This window comes from Trachinotus anak, unplaced genomic scaffold (genome assembly GCF_046630095.1).
Source record: "Trachinotus anak isolate AG129_WGS33_773 ecotype Australia unplaced genomic scaffold, CSIRO_AGI_Tana_v1 ptg000019l, whole genome shotgun sequence".
Lineage (NCBI taxonomy): Eukaryota > Metazoa > Chordata > Actinopteri > Carangiformes > Carangidae > Trachinotus > Trachinotus anak.
Window position 1 is genome coordinate 14,735,989 of NW_027273870.1, and position 19,427 is coordinate 14,755,415.

At 41.5% G+C, this 19,427-nt stretch overlaps 1 protein-coding gene and 1 long non-coding RNA gene across 4 annotated transcripts in view; one reads left to right on the forward strand and one right to left on the reverse strand.

Moving 5' to 3' along the window:
* LOC139637172 (glycine receptor subunit alpha-3-like) overlaps positions 1-14,437 on the forward strand; it is a 53,231-nt gene extending 38,794 nt beyond the window's left edge. Inside the window, exons 8-11 of one of the 3 annotated variants that reach the window (XM_071505777.1) lie at positions 3,502-3,651; positions 5,972-6,069; positions 6,500-6,628; positions 10,549-10,685. In XM_071505777.1, the coding sequence (XP_071361878.1) occupies positions 3,502-3,651; positions 5,972-6,069; positions 6,500-6,602 (351 nt within the window). In that variant the 3' untranslated portion in view covers positions 6,603-6,628; positions 10,549-10,685. Of the gene's footprint in view, positions 1-3,501; positions 5,635-5,971; positions 6,070-6,499; positions 6,629-10,548 lie in introns of those variants that run through there. The other 2 variants (XR_011694551.1, XM_071505776.1) reach the window with 2 other exon arrangements.
* Positions 12,271-19,187, reverse strand: LOC139637175 (uncharacterized). The gene is made up of 4 exons (XR_011694552.1): positions 15,549-19,187; positions 14,197-14,238; positions 13,648-13,775; positions 12,271-12,391 (listed from the first exon to the last, which is right to left on the reverse strand). It is a non-coding gene; the product is annotated as an uncharacterized lncRNA (long non-coding RNA).
* Between the last annotated feature and the right edge of the window lie 240 nt (positions 19,188-19,427).

Below are 19,427 nucleotides of genomic sequence, written 5' to 3' on the forward strand. Positions count from 1 at the left end.
AGCAGAAACAGAAAACCCAGTGTTCACCAGGTGTGTGTGGTTCGGTAGCTCAGGAAGTCTTGTATTTGTTCAGCTCACCCCCATACTTACCCAAGCAGGTGGTATGGTCCTTTTTTTTTTTTTGGTCCATTTTTGTGGTTGTTATGGCCTCAGTGGTTTTTGTTAATAAATCTCACTTTTTTTCTGCCAAACTGCTTTTTGGAACATCAGCTGCCTTTTATACAGGGTGGCAGCTGTATTTGACATGTGAATGGTACTACACATGTTAAAGGGACAATCTAATGTGTCTTTGAACACGTAGAATATGTGTATATTAGTGGTATAGAAGATTAAGTCGTCTCAGGGATAGAAGAAGAACATTGGTCAAACAGTCTGAGCCTTACAAACAGCATCGAAAACAAACAGCTCATTGGTGATGTGTTATGTTGCTTCCATTATTTTTTTTAAATATTTATTTATAAGATAAATATTATTTGAGTTTCTTTCATCATTTTCCCGTCATGCTTTGGGTGATGTAAACAGAAAGTGTAATTTTGCCATAGGGTCAGCTCACTGTGGGCGAGTGTTTTTTGTATTGTGGTGAATCTACAGTCACACATCATCAGCTGCAAGTAGCTCTGTTTAGGCTGTGTGTGTGTGTGTGTGTGTGTGTGTGTGTCTGTGTCCTGGTATTACTAATGTAACAATATGAGACAGTGTAAACAAGGACATTGCGAATCTGGTAGTTGGTACAAACACCAATGAAATTCCACGATTCTTAACACTGTGCTCGCCCACACACATACACACGCAAGCCTGAACAAGCTTTAGCCTAAAGAAGCTAATGTTAGCCTAAACAAGCTGACGTTAGCCTACAAACTAATCCTTGCCTGGGCACGCTGGCGTTAGCTTAAACAAACTAATGTTAGCCTAAACAAGCTAATGTTAGCCTCTGTGAATGTTGTGTGAGGAGCATTGCTACAACAGATGTCAACTGTCACAGTTCACTGACAGTAACAGGAACATTTGAGGACATGGACATGTTGATGACATGTTAATATAAAGTGAACAACTGAAACTCATTCATCCTGAACTCCTCCTGTGGCTCCGTTTACATACTTACATCTGCTCATCTACAACCTGTTGCTGCACATTTTGTTTACTGTGCCAGTCTTCTTCTTTTTTTTTCTTCTTCTTCCTCTTCTCTCCCAGTTTGATGTCAGAATACAACAGTTGTAGTGATATTATACTGCTCTCCTCAGTCCAGGAGGAATCACATCTACAGTACCTTCAGTACCTATTCAGAAAAATGTACCATCACATTTTGTCATCAACTTAGTTATGAAGTATTGGTTCTCATGATGTCCCTATTTAGAAGGACATAGTTTATGTATGCATACAGAGTATAGGTATGGTAAAACCATAGTACAGAAACCAAACCTCTTAAGGTCATTAATGACTTAAAGCTGTTCGTTGCTGGCCCTCAGTCCATTCTTGTTCTCACAGACCAAGTTGTGCCTGGTGTCATTTTTAACTGCAGCCGCAGATAAACATGTTAAATCAATGGTTCAGTCCTGTTTTCTACATCTCAAAGATTCAACCTTTCTGTCTGTCAGACATATGGATGTTATTGCCCACACAGTCATAACCAGTCGACCACACTGCTGTCATTCCCTGCTCAGTCAAAAATCCCTCTCCTCCTTACTCCTCATCTGAAGTAAAGCAGACCTGCTAACTTGTGTTGTGACATTAAAGTACACTGGTACAATTTGCCGCTTAAGGTATGCAAAAGTTCTGAGTCCAATTGTGTACATGCAGAGGTCAACTCTAACAGCAGGGGGCAGCAGCATCCAGTCTGCTGAACAAGAGGGGTTTGACCAAAAACAGCAGATAACCATCATTTCAACACAGCAACCCCCTCACCCCCACAACTCCAACACAAGTGCTCCAACACAAAGGTGATGGTGCTGCTCCATCAGAGCTCCAGACTCTGGAGCCACTTACCCGAGGAGAAAACGGTCTCATCTTTTAAATATCTTTTAAAAACACATTTTTTCAAACTTCTCATCTGTGACTTATTTATGACTTTGTTGTTGTTTTACTCGGTTGTTTTCTTCTGTGTTTCATTGTAAAGCACTTTGTAGTTGTGTTTTCAAAAGTGCCACATAAATAAAATTTATCATTATTATCATTAATATTATTAAGTAGTGGTAGAGGGGTCAGAGTGTGCGTGTGTGAGTGTGTGTGGATGTTTGCATGGCGAGTACACATCATGCGTGTGAGGACAAGGCTTCAGTCTTGCTCTGGTATCTTGTATGCATGAGGAAAGATCAGACATGGAGCACTTTGTTACATAACCCTTATTAACACACACATCTCTCTCACACATACTGTATACATACACCTCCACAACATGACCGAGCTCTGTGTGTGTGTGTGTGTGTGTGTGTGTGTGTGTTTAGAGGTTAGGAGGTTTCTCATGTTTCCAGTGCTTAACAGAGCTTTGCACTCCAGTAGGTTACACATGTCTGAATAAGTCATTATTTCATAAAGGAATGAGGTTACCACATTTTGACGCCACACACTTCAGTGGCACAGCCACTGGGGGGGGGGGGGGCTGTAGTAGCTTTCTGAATGTACATTTAAGAAGAATAGACATGGTTCAGTAGTGAAATTAAGTTTTTGTGTAAAGATATTATTGACTTACTATTAAAGTGGGGACAGTTTTCAGTCCAGTTGAAATAGAACTATTGGATCCTGCTCTGGCTGATTGCTACAGAGCTTCAGAGGCAAAGTAAGAAACAGCCTTTAAAGTCATGATGAGTGATGAGGATAATCTGGGATCATGATGCTGCACCAAACTTTGTCCTAGTCTCTCTGGAACATGCAGATTTATTTTACACAAAACAAAATCATATCAGCCTCATGGTAGCACTAGAGGCCATCTCAGTTTCACCAAAGTCCTAAGGCAGTGGTTACCAACCTGTTATTCCAAAACTGTGGACCATGAAGGTGTCGCAATTGGGCCGACAATTTATATATACATTTAATATTTAAATGTTTTAAAACAATATTTTATTTATTGACTGATCATAGTTTCTTCTGCTTAAGGTGTTTTAATTAAACCAATGTCAGAATAAAAACCATAGAGAGGCATCTTTTTATTACTGTGGAACAGCCTTCCTGGAGACCTGAGGGCAGGAAACTGAAGACCAACCTTTTTATTCTGGCTTTTAACTGAATTTTATTTATCTTATTATTATTATTATTATATAATTTGGGCATTTTACTGATGTGTCCTTTTATTCTAGGTTTATGTTCTGGAATGTTTTACTTTTTTTCGATTTTTTTTTTTTTTTCTACTTTTATTTCTGCTTTCACTCACTTCCAACTCAACAACTCACCTACTCTTTTAGTATTTTAATGTTTTATCTTTATCACTCAATCTTCAAGACTTTCCTCACATCCTGTAATTGTTGTCTTATTTCCATCGTTTGTGTGTGCGTGTGTGTGTGTGTGTAGGTCTCCTATGTTAAGGCCATAGACATCTGGATGGCCGTGTGTCTGCTCTTCGTCTTCTCAGCACTGCTGGAGTATGCTGCCGTCAACTTTGTGTCGAGGCAACACAAAGAGCTGCTGCGGTTTAGACGGCATCACAAGAGCAAGAGCAAGGTACAGACAAACCCTACAACACACAAGACAATCAACACTACATCAGCCACACAATTACACCTGTACATGTACATGTATACAGGTAAGCTCATGCAGTCTGCTGAGGAATATTTTGTTTTCTGTCATCACTGGTTTGAGGCTGCCACCTTGTGATGACATTTTATTATTGCAATGTGAAGCTCAAAGGAGGGAGGCCCTGAGGAGAGAAACACCTGACTGTGCATGTTTGAGCCTTCTGAAACACCACATCTCACTCACTGTATCAGTGCATGACCAAGCATGACTGCAGCTATGCGGCTCTATGATTCCTCTGACAGAGGGCCATCCACACTGAGGATGAGTCCGCTGTCAGTGCATGATGAAGATCTCTGTGGACAGGGAAAGGATGAACTCGGCATTCAGTCAACTTACATTCACAAACAGCATTTACTGCAAATTAAAAACGTAAACTAGTTGAAAATGAAAGTCAGTTAACAGTGTGATTATAAAATACCACATGTGCAGATACCTGACTGATTGAATTTACAAGTTGTTCCAGCTGGAGGAAGCTTGATCATGATGTAAGACCTGGAAACTGGTCCAAACATAAGTGGAAATAATATTAAAATAGTTTGAAACCCCCACTAGTGCAGGGGATAACTTTAATAGTCTTTTAAATGTGGATACAAGCACCAAAAGGTGTATGTTGGTCCCTCTGGGGCCATTCATTTGAAAAATCCCATTAGCCACTTGACATTTCAAAATGGCCATTTACACACAGGACAGATTTCAATGATTATGCAGCGTCATCCTGTTTTTTAACCCTAAGGATGTCAAATTCACAATTCTTACATTTTTAAACCATTTATTATGAGTGATGAACCAAAGGTTATGTAAAAATCAACAGTCTGCCTGTTTTATTCAACCCTTAAGTCAGCATTGGTACCTAACATTAGCTTGCTACGCTAAATCGCTAGCAGGCCAGGCTAGTTACTGAGCTAGTTCACAAGTTAGCAAACAAACCCTGTCAACTGCATTTCACCCTTTGACATTTAAAAAGCACATCTTTCACTTAAAGCTTGGACTTCATGAAAATGTAGCTGATATAAGCTACGCTAACCAGCTTGCTTGTAGTCAGACTGTCACAACATGTTGTCCTGTTGAACTACAGGTGAAAACATTTTACCTTTTGTTTTCTTTTTGTCTGAAAATCACCCACACTAAGTACAATGGACTAGCCACATAAAAAAAGACCTGGCATCAGTGATTTTGCTATTTAATCCTATGTTTTAACCTGTCAAAAACATAACATTCATATGATCGATGATCCAAAAGTCATGTAAACATCAAGTCTACTTGTTTTAATCAACCCTCAGTCAACATTAGTAGTTAAAATTAGCTTGCTAATTAGCGTGCCAGGCTAGTTAGCTAGCTAGTTTACAAGTTAGCAAACAAACCCTGTCAACTGAATTGCACCCTTTGGTATTTCAAAGGCACATGATCAAAACATTTTTCCTTAAAGCTTCAACATGAAAAGTTACTTCAGTGTGCGCTTGTTCATATTTGAAGGGAAAAATGTTTGGTTTAAAAAGATTTAAAAAAAAACTTTTTGCTGAAATGTACTCATCAGTAGGTTTAATTTTCTCCTTCTATACTGTTAAAAATATTATTTGACACCTACATCATTTATATGAGAAAACGGTGGGTAAACAAAAAAAGACATTTTCTTGCCAGAAATAGTGGCCATCTTGAATTTTTGAGTGGTTATAATGTGTTTAATCACAAGATGATTTTTACCAGGTTTTGCAGAGGAGACTGGGATTGCTTGTAACACGGGTCAGTTGTAACACTTAAACTAAGAATTTCTCCAATCAGGAACAAGTTATGAATCACCTGAGTCACTCTGCATATGTTCAGTTTAGTCATTATTCCAAATAAGAGGACGTGGCGCCCTGTGGCAGACACAGACAAGTTTAGAAAGAAAAGAAAAAAACTTATTTTGAGGTAAGAAAGAATTTATTTCAACTTTATTTATTTTTGTAGTTAAATTCTTAAAAATTAAAACTTAAATCAACTTTATTGTGTGTCTGTGTAGATATCCATCTGCTAATGTTTTGCTGTTAGCTGTAAGGTAAGCTAGTGCTTGGCTACAAGAGTCTGGGTTAGATGTAACAACAATACACATACATAGACACATATAGGCACACAAACACACACACACACACACACACACCTTGACAAAAAATCTTTCAATATAAAGTTTTTATATCACACACACTGGCAGAGACAGAAAGAATTGTTACACCATCCCTCTCTTCTCCATTTGTGTCCACATTTGAAGGATTTCCCTGAAACATGCAGTTATCTGCTGCACTACACAGCTGACAGAAAACAGACCCTGAGCCCATGTGACAGTCCTCCTCTCTGGTTAGGAACCAGGTTTGTAGGATTCAGGTGCTGGTATATTTCTGACAGCAGAGAGAACTGCTGATGCCTCTATATACTGATGCAAACTGTCCAAAGAAGACAGTAGTTTTATTAGACTGGGGGAGTTGATTGTATAGTGTGTAGATGAGTACAGGATGATTTGTTAGACAGGAAAATGTTGTTGATGGAAAAGAGGATGGGATGTGTGGAAACCTCTGACAGGAAGTCTGTTATCTTCACCTGGAAAATGTTTGATGTTCACCTGTTTGTTTTCAGCTTGTATTAGTTAATCAGTCAGCTGTTGTGTGAAGGGAGTTGACCTGAGCCACTGTAACTGACCTGTGACACACATGTTGACTGAATCAGTGGGCGTCCCAACCCTGTTCTGGATGCTGTCTGTTCTCCCTATGGTCTGTGTGGTGTGCATGCTGCCGGTCGCTAGAACAGTGGAGGTGCAGTTGATCCAGCGGAGCTTGCTGATTCCCTCCGCCGTGTTCACACTGACAACGGGCTCAAACCAGCAGAGCCTCTGTACGGATCTATGAGCAACATCTACACCAGCAACCACAGGGTAATGCACTGTATTTGTGTGTGTGTTCATGCATGTTTGCATGTGTTTATTTCATGAGTCACTTGCATGTTAGTGAGTAGTTGTGAGTCCTTCAGTTCCTGCTGCTCTAACAAACAGGTGGTCGACAGTCAGTGGTAGGGCATTGGGACAACGACTGTCACAACCATTTTACTTTTCTAACTAAAGTTAGAAAGGACAACATGAAGTTATTATGTCAGTAAAAAACATTATATAAGGAGAGAAACTACTGTACAGTGAACCAACATCCCGTATTATATGTAACATAACATTATATATAACACAACATATTTATGTAGATACGGAGGTTCGTACACACATGGTCCTGATCACTGGTCAGATAAGAAGAGTGGAGCAGATTGTCCTGTAGGTGGACAGTGGCCTAATACAGAGCTGCAGGAATATATAGTTGTCGGCCAACTTGGATGTTATCACCCCTTGATTCCCTCCACAAACTCTATTGTGTTTGAATTATTACAGAAAATAAACAGTTTCTGATCCTGACAGGTCTTGTTCAGCAGGATAATCTTCACTAATGAACACCACTTTGTGATGTTTGAAGCCAAAATGCAATCAGCAGAAGTAAAAAGCTAAGGCTATAAACCGACTACACCACAGTCACATGACTTCAACGTCACCATCACTAAACTTCATCTTGTAGTTTCATTTAGCTCTGACCTCTTCTACAAAATCTTTTCCTCTTACAAAGTTAGTAACAGTTTGTTAGAGCGCAAGTATAAACTCAACAAGGCTGTAAAGGTGGACTTGTGAGTAGATCAGTTTTCATGTTCGGACTGACAACATTTAACATCCCCCACAACCTCTGTAGTCTCATTTAGACACTTGTAAGGTCGTTTTTAACAGACGGAAGAGCTTTGAGAAGATAGGACTCGGGTATTTACTGATGGATTTTACATCAGAGAATAAAACATGAAAATGTCCTGAGCTGGTGTTAAACACAAACCTTATTTCAGTCATAAAAAAACACATTCAAACAACCAGAGACTGCAGGACCAGGGAACAGGAAGTGACACCATGTGACTAATGTCCGGGTTTTAGGATAATTTCGGTTTTTGAACGGTGAGTCAATGGACCACAACTGAGCAGCTAACAGCAGGTTCAGACCTGTTTCATTTGAAGAACTTTTCCTGTTTCTAATTATCTTGTAGAATTATCTTAGACCACCTTCGGGGATCCGGACCCCCAGGTCAGGTGCCACAGTCAGAGGTCATATTGATGAAAATTGCACATTGTCTCTAAGAAAACTGTTCAGTGTTCCATAGTGGCCAGTTATCAGCCTATTGATTCATTTTAAAAGAATGAACAGTGCCTCTAAAACAAAAAGCAGTGTGTAAACCACATCACAGTGTCTTCAGTGTTCAGACCTCCAGTCTACACACAGTGATCCATAATGGCAAAGACATTTTTCAAACATCAGAAACTGAACTGAGGCTTTCTGCTTCTCTGTTTACTCAAATCTCACATGTTACCAAACTGTCAGACATTTAAATTAAAGCACCACAACTTAAAACAGTGAAGCAGGTGGTTTCCCCTTCTGGGCTCAGACCATTCAGGACTACAAACCAGTACATTTGACTCAGTGGCTGGTCAGACCAAGTCCAGTACTTACTAGTCAACTTCAACACTTCCTGGACCTTTACTGATCCAACTGCAGTTAATAAAAACTGGTCAGACTTAACGAGACGCTGTTATCGGTTTGTCAGAGATTAATAATTAAATCTAGCTACGTCTGTGCTCACTGGAGAGGTTGGTTTTGGTTTTTTTATTTTTCCAGTAGACTGTGATATGAACGAAGTCAGTGACTGGAACCATCTGACAGGAATCGTTGAGAAGAGGTTGTTGACCTGAGGTAGGATTTTAAACTTGATAGTTGCTATTCATGAAGTTAGAGATAGGGAGGAGGTTTGACCACAGTTTTAGATCATTGTTGATTTTTTTTTTCTCATGATGAAATGAATCTGAGTAAACTCTGACAGTTTAACACCCAGCTGTCTGGGATTAGTCAAGGTGGAGGAATTATGACCCCATGAGCTCACTTAGATAAAAAGAATAGTTGATTTGGACCAGTTTATGTTGTAGTATGAGAAAGGGGTGGGTAATCTGGCCAAAAGATCATGACAATCATTTTGGGTAGAATTGCAATCCATGACGGTTTTACTGTAAAAGTATCTTAGTTCTTTCCATGGATCCATGGTTCACAGTTCATATGGACTATTTGTTCAGACAGCGCTGTTATTTATTTATGAGGTTCTATATGTAAGTATTTTTGTTTGAAAGTTTAGTCTCTGCCCAAGCTCATCCTATCTCCTGTCTCCCTGCCTGCTGGCAGGTCTCTGGTCCCGCAGACAGACTGGAACTCCACCGTCCTGGACTGCAGCTGGTGACAGTGGTTCTTGTTCTGCTCACGTGGAGTGTTAAATGATGACGATGTTAACTGTTTAACAGTTAACATCGTCTAGTTAGTAGCTAGCTGTTTAAGAGTTAACATGGTCTGGTTAACAGAGACTTAACTTTTAAATATCTAATTATATCATATCATCATTAATATATATTTTAATGATGCGATCTGTATGATTTATCTCAAAAAGTAGATCGTATGCCAAATTCTCCATGATATAAGATCATCAGCTCACCCCTAGTCTGAGTTTTATTATTATTAATTTGTTAATTAGTTTAAGTACTTCCTGCAAAGAGTTGTGTGCATTTGTAGAGTAGAGGAAAGAGAATAGAGTAGAAGTTTGTTGGCGCATGAATACATTTTGTGTTCCCTGTCTGGTGCAGTGTAAACGTTACTACTAGAAGTTTATATCTGCACAACTGAGCAGTGTGCTGTGAACGAGCCGCCGTCTTCATGCATCTACAATAATGTGAATATCAAACAGTCAAGAAGCACCAACAGAGCACAAAGAGACATCATCCAATTTTATTATCTCTGAGATGAGGCCAGAACCTGACTGAGTCCAGTTCAGTTCGGACTGACTCAGTTCACCACTGAGTGGTGAACTGAGCTGATTTGAGAGTTTATAAAGACACACACCTGTTTATCAGGTCCCAGAGTTCATCCGCTGGCCAGGACAGAGGCCATGAAGTCCAGTGGACTCTCTTTAGACCTCTGAGAACAAACAAACAAACTGTGGGGAGACAGAGATCAGGACTAAAAGCTCTGAGAAGAACAGTAGAACAAGAACTGGAACCAAGACTCCTCTAGAGCAGGGACCAGGTAAGAAGGACCTGGGTCAGGGAGGAGACCAAGAACCCAATGGTCACTGTAACACAGTTTCAGAAGTCCTCTGCAGAGATGGAGAACCTGACTGTCCTTGAGTCTCTAGACCTAAACCCCATAGATCATTCGTAGAGAGACCTGACAAGGAAAGTTCACAGAGACTTCCTGTCCAGTCTGATATAGCCTGATTCAGGGTCTGAAGAGTTTTGTTAATGAGAGTTTTCAGTTTTTTCAGTTTTTGATTTTTAATGAATTCACAAAAAAATGTAACTCATCATGGATCATTGAGAGCAGACTGATGTACATTTACATCTACAGTATAAAGAGTCATGTCTGGGTCTGAATACTTCCTGAAGCCACTGTACATAAACAAACCTCTAAGGGATCAGTTCTGATCAGTTTTGATAAGTTATGACCAGTTATGACCAGTTATTAAATTCCTAAACACAACTAGAGTGAAATTAATAATTTCTATACTGACCAACATAAATAATTTATGAACAGAGCAGTTTAACCTTCCCTCTGTGCCTGGCTCAAGGGCCCATCAGTGGCATGTGGAGCCAGTGGACAGAATAATGAATGAGTTCTCTGAAGTGAACTCTGACCCCCCCACCCCCACCCCCCACCCCCTCCTCCTCTCTCTCTCTCTCTCCAACAGGAAGGGGAAGTACATGAGAGCAGGCTGACCTCCACAGCGGCTGTGACCTCCACTCCCAGCAACAGCAAGGACTCGAAGGCCAGCACCAACAACACTGTGACTGCTCTGAACACCCAAGGAGCCACAGCAAACACTACCCAGAGTCCACCTGCAGCAGCAGCAGGTGGTGGGGGTAAAAGCACTGAGGAGATGAGGAAGTTATTCATCGACAGAGCCAAAAAGATAGACACTGTGTCGAGGGCCGGCTTCCCTCTGGCCTTCCTCTTCTTCAACATCTTTTACTGGGTCCTGTATAAGATCCTGCGACATGAAGACGTGCATAAGCAGTAGAGAGAGAGAGTATCACACATAGTCTGTGCACACACACACACACACACACACACACACATAGACACACTCTCATATGAGTACACTTCAACTACCTTCATTTTTCTGTCCCTTAACCCTAACCTTTCAGGATGACCATTATCCATCCATTAGATCTCAGCTGTCCCACATTGCATTTCTTTTAATATGAGCAGTCAGCTGAGGTACAGACAGGTGTGTGACAGGATGGTGCAGAGAGCAGGTGTTAAGATTTGGTTTATACATGATCCATAACAGTAGCTAAGTGGAGTTGTGTCACTTCAAGTGCTTCTGTCCTGGAGGAAGTGGAGGATTTCAGTCAGCTTCGTTTGTGCCAAAGCAGCATGGATAATGTAGTGCACAGAGCAGCTACATATAAGCTGTGTCCCAGTTCAGGGCCCACATCCTTCAGAGGGCCCAGTCTACAAAGGTGTGGCCATTCATCACTCTCGTAGACCGTGAAGGTCAAACTGAAATGAGACGGTCTGGTCTACGGAGGATTTTCACTTTCCATCACCAGCTGTTCCTGCTTTTACTGTTGCATCACAATGCGCAGCTCCTGTTGCAGCCATGCTTTACTGTTTTTTCTCAGTAACTTGAGGTTTTAAGGCCCTTGGTTTTAACAGTTGTACCGTTAGCTGTGGAACTTAGCTAAAACACAATACTTACATTTAACAGTGTAATCCTCAGGCTCTCTGTCATCCACTTGTTGGAGCTTTTGTGGTCCAGGAAAGGGAGGACATATCTTAAAGAGGCTTTGAAATGAGACAGTCTAGTCTCTCTGCTGTAACGCAGTCTGAAGGATGAGACCCTGAACTGAGACACAGCCATAATCAGGTGTAGTTGAAGTTTCCTGGACAACCAGGAGGATAATTCTCAGGATTAAGTGTTAGACAATATGAGCTGAATAAAACACAAAGACATGTTTCCTCACTTTCCTCTCAACAACCAGTAAAATGTCTGAGTTTAAATACATATAAACAGATACAGCACTAAAACAAAGTGAGACCAGTAACTGATAGTCACTGCAGCAGGAATGATCACCTGTTCATCATCACACACCTCTTCATCACCGTAGAAGGTAAGATCACCTGTTCATCATCGCACACCTGTTCGTCACTGCAGCAGGAATGATCACCTGTTCATCATCACACACCTCTTCATCACCGTAGAAGGTAAGATCATCTGTTCATCATCACACACATGCTTCATCACTGCAGCAGGTATGATCACCTGTTCATCATCACTTGTGTAAACAAGAAAAATACACTGCTTCAGGGCTGTTTATTAATATTTTAATAATCATTTGATAATTTGATAATCAATGCCATTATCAATAATATTAGCCAATAAGAGAGGGCAGATACTGGACCACCCTGCCTGATAACCTCTGACGATCTTCACCATGATTAAAGATGGTGTCACTACAGTGTAACCCTGCGTTGATGGACCAGCAGCTGAAGCCAGATGTTCACGGTCACATGAGACCAAAACGTTCCTGTGGTCAGAAAATCAAAATTTAAAGAACCTCAGGAAAAAAAATCTACCATTAAAACCAGTAACACACATCAACCAGTTCAACCTCTGACCGGTTCTTCTGAGACATTGGTCCTCAGTCTTCAGTCTGTTCAGTGTCAGTCTGGTTCAGTCTCTTTCTCCGGATGTGTCTGATTGTGACACAGTCCTACCTCCCTGGTATCACCACATGCAGGTGGACAGGTGTCTTCCTCTCTAGTGATTCACCATCTCCTTTGGTGAGAATCCAGAATCCAAGGTCGGGAGTCTCCAAACCTGGTCTGTATAACAACAGGTCAGGTCCACAGGAAACCTAATCATTAATCTCATCATTCCTCTATAATCTACCAAGTGTCTCCACACAAGATCATTAGTCTTTCATTAATGATGAGGTCTGACGGTCCCCTCTGATTCCCCTCTGGTCTGTGTCAGTCTGCAGACTGGGTGTCTTCACTGCTATGACGACTCATTCTGTCAGTCACAGGTTGTGTGTGTGCTCTGCCCTGCTGCATAAACACATCCCTACACCGTATCTAGTGAGTCCAACATGTTGTACAGGACAGATGACTGTTGGTTTTTGGTTCCTCCTTTCCCTGGAAGTCCAATGTGTTATCTAGGAAACAGTTTGGCTCCAGTCTGAATTCCTGTCTGCTGATAGTGTAACCAGTCAGCTTCAGTCCAGCATGTCCTGTAGAGACCTGTTTGAGACAGTGATCACACTGATATGAAGGTCACTGTTTCAGGCCTCCACACGTGGATTTACATAACTCCATGGAAAATGGAGGGAAATCACATTCCAGAGTCATGTTTACAGACCTGAAGATTTCACCTCAGATCGTTCAGAGCTCTGTTGTGTGAAGTCTGAGGTCTGGGGCTGGAAGTGCTCTACAGGTTATTTACTCCACATTTCCCCTCAGAAATATTCACATGGTTCTACTGGAAACAGCTTCCTGTCGTCCTTCTCCCAGCTGTCACTGCTTCATCTGCTGCTGTCGGCTTCACTTAATATTTCCTGACTGTACTAACAACACTGCTCTGTGCACATCCCCTCTGTACACTGATAGTATGAATATGTCCTGTGTACAGTGCTTCTCATCCACAAGAAGGAATCATTCTGCTTCTTTCTTACTATGAACTCGTGCCAACAAAATCAAACTGTTAAACTTCAGATCTGCCTTCACCAACTAACTGTAGCTGCTTCACACACTCAGACTGTCTCACACTGAAAAGTATGGTAACCTGGATGGTGAAATGATGGACACTTCTCAACCTCATCGGTCGCCATCTTGGCTACGTAGCAGAAGGGGAGGAGTCACCGATGTCACTGGCGATGTCAAGGAGGACAGGTCACTGGCGCTGATGGCAGTCTAATTTCCATGTCACATGACACAGGAGGGACACAGAAGGTAAAACGTTAGCGGCAAAGCAGCCGACAAGCAGGCGACACGAAGGTCACGTTACTGTTGTCATTTCTGGTGAGGTCACAACAGCAGAGTTTGATTTGAGGCAACACTAAACTGTTGACAGTCACAAACTAAAGCAGAATGTACTGAGTACACAGAGTACTACATGTGTGTACTAAGTGAAGTACTTGAGCTGAGAAAGTGTGGTTGATAGTGAATTTGTGACGACACCTGTGGATCAGCAGACGTTAAACTGTTCTGTGATGACATCACATTATGAACAGACAACATGTGATCTGATCTTTTCCTGATTTTAATTTGAACAGTCTGGACTCTGTTACCACACAACACAAACTATCTCAAGCAGGTTTCCAGGTGATGTTACCTGTGTGGAGAAGACTGGTCATTAGTGCAGCTGTTCGCTCACCTGTAATGAGACGTGATCAGTCAGAGCAGCTGAGAACACCTGTGTGGGTGTGTTTCATTTTTCTACTCTAGGCCTTGTGTTGTGTTTGTGTTGCCTTCTGACTGTGTTATGGCTGTCAGTGTCAGTCACAACCTGTAATGGTAGATCAGAGACGAATCATTTTGTACAAAATAAACTCTTTAATTAATGATGCATATCAGTAAGTCTGGTCCTGAGTTTAGTGTTTTCTCTGCAGCCTGTCAATCAAAGAATTTTATATGACTGCTTCCCTCCGCTGATTGGCTCGTCACTAACACCTGAGAGGTCGCGTCACTGCAGGTTCCCCACAGGACAGTCAGTAAATTGTAAGTAGAACGTGTTGATTTGTGCTACACTGCAGACACACTTCACCATGTGAACAGACGGTGTCAGGGCACCTGGATGAAGCTGCAGTTGTGTCACAGTTGGAGGTTTTATCGTAAACTGAGATAAACACGTCTCTAATGATAACTCACTCCCTTGTATTAAGTTCCCTTCCCAGTTAAGTGTCACCAGTATCTCTAACAACACAACTGTTGGCTTTAACACGTTTGTTGAGAGCACACTCACTATTTTTTGTGAAATCAGAAAGATGTGAATATTTTACTTTGTAATAAATTAATTAAATTCTGTTGGTTGAAACAAATTTGGTAGCCACTTCTTAATGTGAACTTGTCCTGTCTTTTCTTGTGTCAGCCTGAATCAGTTCCATAACACAGCCATGCTTCACAGGATAGTGGTACACTGGGGATGTCAGTCACAACAATGACTTTGACCAGCTTCTGGTGTGAACAGCTAATCTGAGTCAGACCGGGCACACCAGGAACACGTCAGGCTGCCGCATTGGTGGATCAGTGGACTGTCCAAAAATCCATACAGCTTTTATCCTGGTCCTCTGTGTGCCCATCATCCAGGGACCGGTCAATCACAACCACAGACCGTAAATAAAGATGGACATAGTTTCTGTGACATCACCAACAGGTTTCTGAAGAGCCATTTAGAAGCTGCCCTGCTATCACCATCTTGGCAGTTCCTGACTCCACCCCTAACTCCTGGCTAGCCTAAAGATGGTCAAAGAGGTGGGGCGTGGGTGGAACCAGTCTAATAACTGTGGAAAGTATATGCTCCTGTTAGCCTCAGTAGCACAGCTTAGTGTCTTACTCAAAGGGCAACCTAAGGCTAATTCATTTGCTGGGTGATTAGCAGGTTAACAAGCTAAGCATGGTGAGCTCAGACACAGATACCTGCCAATTAGTGCTAACATATAAATAAAATAGTAGAAGTTGACTCACCTCTAAAAAGAGGAACTCGGACTTCTCTGTTAGTCAGTTAACAACAAGCCAAATTACCAGAAGAACCAACATCACAAACACACAGGTCACGTTCACTGACTGAATCAGCTGAGCTGACACAGAGCAGACAGCTAGCAGCTAGCTAACTGTGACTACACCCCAAGTCACTCAGAGAGGCCACGCCCTCGATTCTCCATAACCTTTGATAAATTGTACACTGGTGAGTTATATAAAACTTCACCCCTGTACAGTTGTCATGAAGGAGAAATTAGCTATAGAGACAAAAACTGTTTTTTTGCACCAGCCTGTAAACATGTTTATTTCTGCTGTAAAGTTGAACATTTTAACATGGGAGTCTCAGGGTATTGACTCACTGTTGGAGCCAGACTCCAGTGTTCATCAGAGGAACTGCAGGTTCTAGCTCTTCACTTTTGATGCTTCATGTTTCAGCTCCAGAGGTTGATGCTTGGTCACAACCAATTTTCTACTTCTATCATGAGTTGAATATAGTGTTGAAAATATGAACATGCTAAGCAGCTAAATATTATGAAAGAAATACAGGCTTCTTTTTTTATTTATAACACTGGCACTGTAGCTCAACACTGCAGTAAAGAACAATGCTGTTTCTTTATTCACTCTTCTGCTTGGTGTGGGGATCAGCTGGTGTGGGGACTGACTGACTGATGTTAGCATCAGGTTTCTTGCTTTAAGACAAGGCAGCTGGAAACATTAAAGGTCACATATTGTGGAAAGTGAGATTTTGTTTTAAACTAGCTAACATCTGCAGATTAAAGACAATATGTATGTCACCCACTGCTACCTACGTTACAGAAAGTTCAAACAGCTTTTGTAGAGCCACAGCTAAACAACTTTGCTGGCCTGTAACGTGTTTACTTGTTATTTTTATCTCGACTCCTGTAAGTGTGGGAGCAGCTGTACAGACCAAGACACCATGTGTGAGTCACCAGTTGAATTGTCAGCTGCACAGTTCAGAGTTTGCCTGTATAAATGTGTAAACAGGTAAATGTGAAAACTGAATGATAACAGGAAACATTTCAGAGGCTGGCAAAACACAATAATGCACATTAATCTACAGTGACCAAACGTCCTGGTTTAAAGCTGGGTGTCCTCAGTCCTCACAAATATATATGAAACACTAAAATTTCCTGGTTCACCCTACAATTTGAATAATTATAATATTATACTTCATTGCTTACATAGACATTTAGCATGTTGTGTCCCAACCATCATCACAATATAAGATGTTTCTGAGTTCCACACTGATTGGTCTGTGTTTGTGTCAATAAATCAATGTGTCGTTGTCAAGTGTATTGCTAGGCTGTGAGTCATTGACATCTGTCATGTTGAACACACAGTATGCTAACTGTTAGCTGTCAGGCTTTGAGTCATAGCCAGGCATCATAGGTTACATAAAAAAACTCAGACTTTGGTGCGAGGGAACTTATTTCCAGGTTTTATATTGGGGACACACTGCCTGCTTTGCGTGTGTGTGTGTCTGCTTCTGTCAGCTCTGTCTCTCTACACAGAGTTTGCAGGCTCCTTGAATGTTGGATTTCTTTTCATTTTAATTAATTTCTGATTTATGTCTGACAGAAAATGTCTCTAAAACTCCACTCTCTCCACATGCAGCTGCCAAAATGATTAATATATATATATATATTTATGTTGTCATATTCAGCCTAGATATTTCAACTATAGTGCAAGGTGTCAGTTTTATGTGATGTTGCTGGTATGATGTCACCATGGTCCTTGTCCATTTTGCTGGGAGACGTGCATATCACACGCAAAAAATTAGATACCTAATCTCTAGACCACGTGGCGCAGCCAAGAGGCATTAGTGCTGGCAGTGTGTCCGCTCTAACGTGAGCGTTGAAATGAAAACAAAGACGTGCTGGCACAAATGCCACACGATCAGTGTGTTCCCACCCTTGGGTCTCATTCCTGAAGCACTCTATTAGTGTTAGTAATTGCATCAGCAGTGGTATCGACACTGATTGAAATCATGAATGCTGAAACAAAGGAAGACCAGATGAGACTGGAAAGGTGAATCTCCCAACGATGCTAGGAGCAGTTGTTGCCTCTGACCCCCCTGTTGCTGGCTATTGTAGTCATGACGTATTAAACCCTGTCCAGACACTGGATATGAGGCAGATGTTAGAACTTGCAGTGGAAACAGCCTGATGAGTATGATCCTGATAAACTGACAGTACAGGATATAATCAGTGGTATTGATCATGAACAGAGACTCTGTGCTCAGTCTGCTCCTCTGTCACCGATTCACAGACTGGATCTATTAACAGGTTAGACACAGACCCTCAGCAATACTCAGGGGCCACATTCGAAGGCTGCATCATTTTCCTGGACTCCTGGCTCCAACAGGTGAATCCTTCATGGTCAAACATATCCCAAGATTCATTGCACTGGTCATGAAATATAATATGCCAGTAAACACCACAGACAGAGAGCCTGAGGATTACATTGTGAAATGTAAGTATTGTGTAACTTTTTGTTACGTGTTGATACAACAGTAAGGGCTGGGACAGCTGGTGACGCAAAGTGGAAATCCTCCATAGACCAGATCATCTCATTTCAATTCAGCCTTCATGGTCTACGATGGCCACAAAGGGCCACACTTTTGTAGACCATGTCCTGTGAAGGATGTGGCACCTGAACTGGGACACAGCTGTTACCTAACTGAAGTTAGCTAGCATTAGCTAGCTTTTCCATGGTTAGTGGAAAAACTGTGACCACTCACATGTATCTGTACAAACAGAGGGAACAAAAAAAAAAAAAATACACCTTAGGCAGCAGAGCCTCTTAAACTCACCAGGTCGCTTGTGAGTAGTTTCAAGCTCATTCAAAGGAGCATAGCAACATGCAAAAAGATGCTTCAACATTAGTCAGTTTGGAGGTTTGTAGCACTGTTTGCTGGGTAACAGAAGTCTGTTCCTCAGTTATTTGTCTTCTTTTAGTCCACAGATCATCACATTAAAAGGGGTTCACTAAAGTATCCCAGGTTGTGAATATTGTCATGTGAAGTCAACTGCAGTCTTCTTCTTATTCATGTCTTTCAACATGAAAACAATTTCTTCAACTTCCAGCTGGAACATTTTTGTATGCTTGTTTTTGATGGTTTACCACCCACAAACTGGAAGTGTCCCCACAATGTTGTGTTGATGTTTCACCCGGGAGGTCCAAGTGAACACAGCGAGCACACCAATTTGAAACGCCAGTGTGATCTGTGAGAGTGCTGACCTTGAGCCTTCAGGAGGGACTACAGGAGTGATGTCTGGTCATCCCACTATAAATCTAATCTGATTGGTTAATTTAAACACACACAGCTGTGTGGGCGTCAGGCCTTCTGACCTTTACTCTGCCTAGAGACAATATAAAAAGAAAGTTCAGATTGGACAGTGACCCCTAAAAAATTAATTATTAGAAGACAATTATAAGAGAAATAATAATGAAAATGAAGGAGATTGTATATAACATTTAAAATGCTGGTATGTTTGACCTTGGGGTTCCCCACTGACTGCATGGTTACCTAAGAGGTGAGAAGATGACCAACTTGTACTGTGTTCTGGGACAGGGACCGTTCGACATCCAGGATGTGAGGGTTCTGATGTGACTTTTCCCACCTCTTCCCTGAGTCACAAAGAAAGGGCACAGGTTGGATTCAGTAATCTCTTCTGCAACTCTTACTGTTGGCTACAGTCTGACGAGGACTGTGATACAGGACATGACCAATCACCTGCTGGTGGGGCAGGTAGGACCTCCTCACCTGGAGCAGGAAGTCCATCCTCTGTTGGGTCTCTTCATCGATGGTTGTTGTTCTGGGAGATCTGAGAAACCTTATGG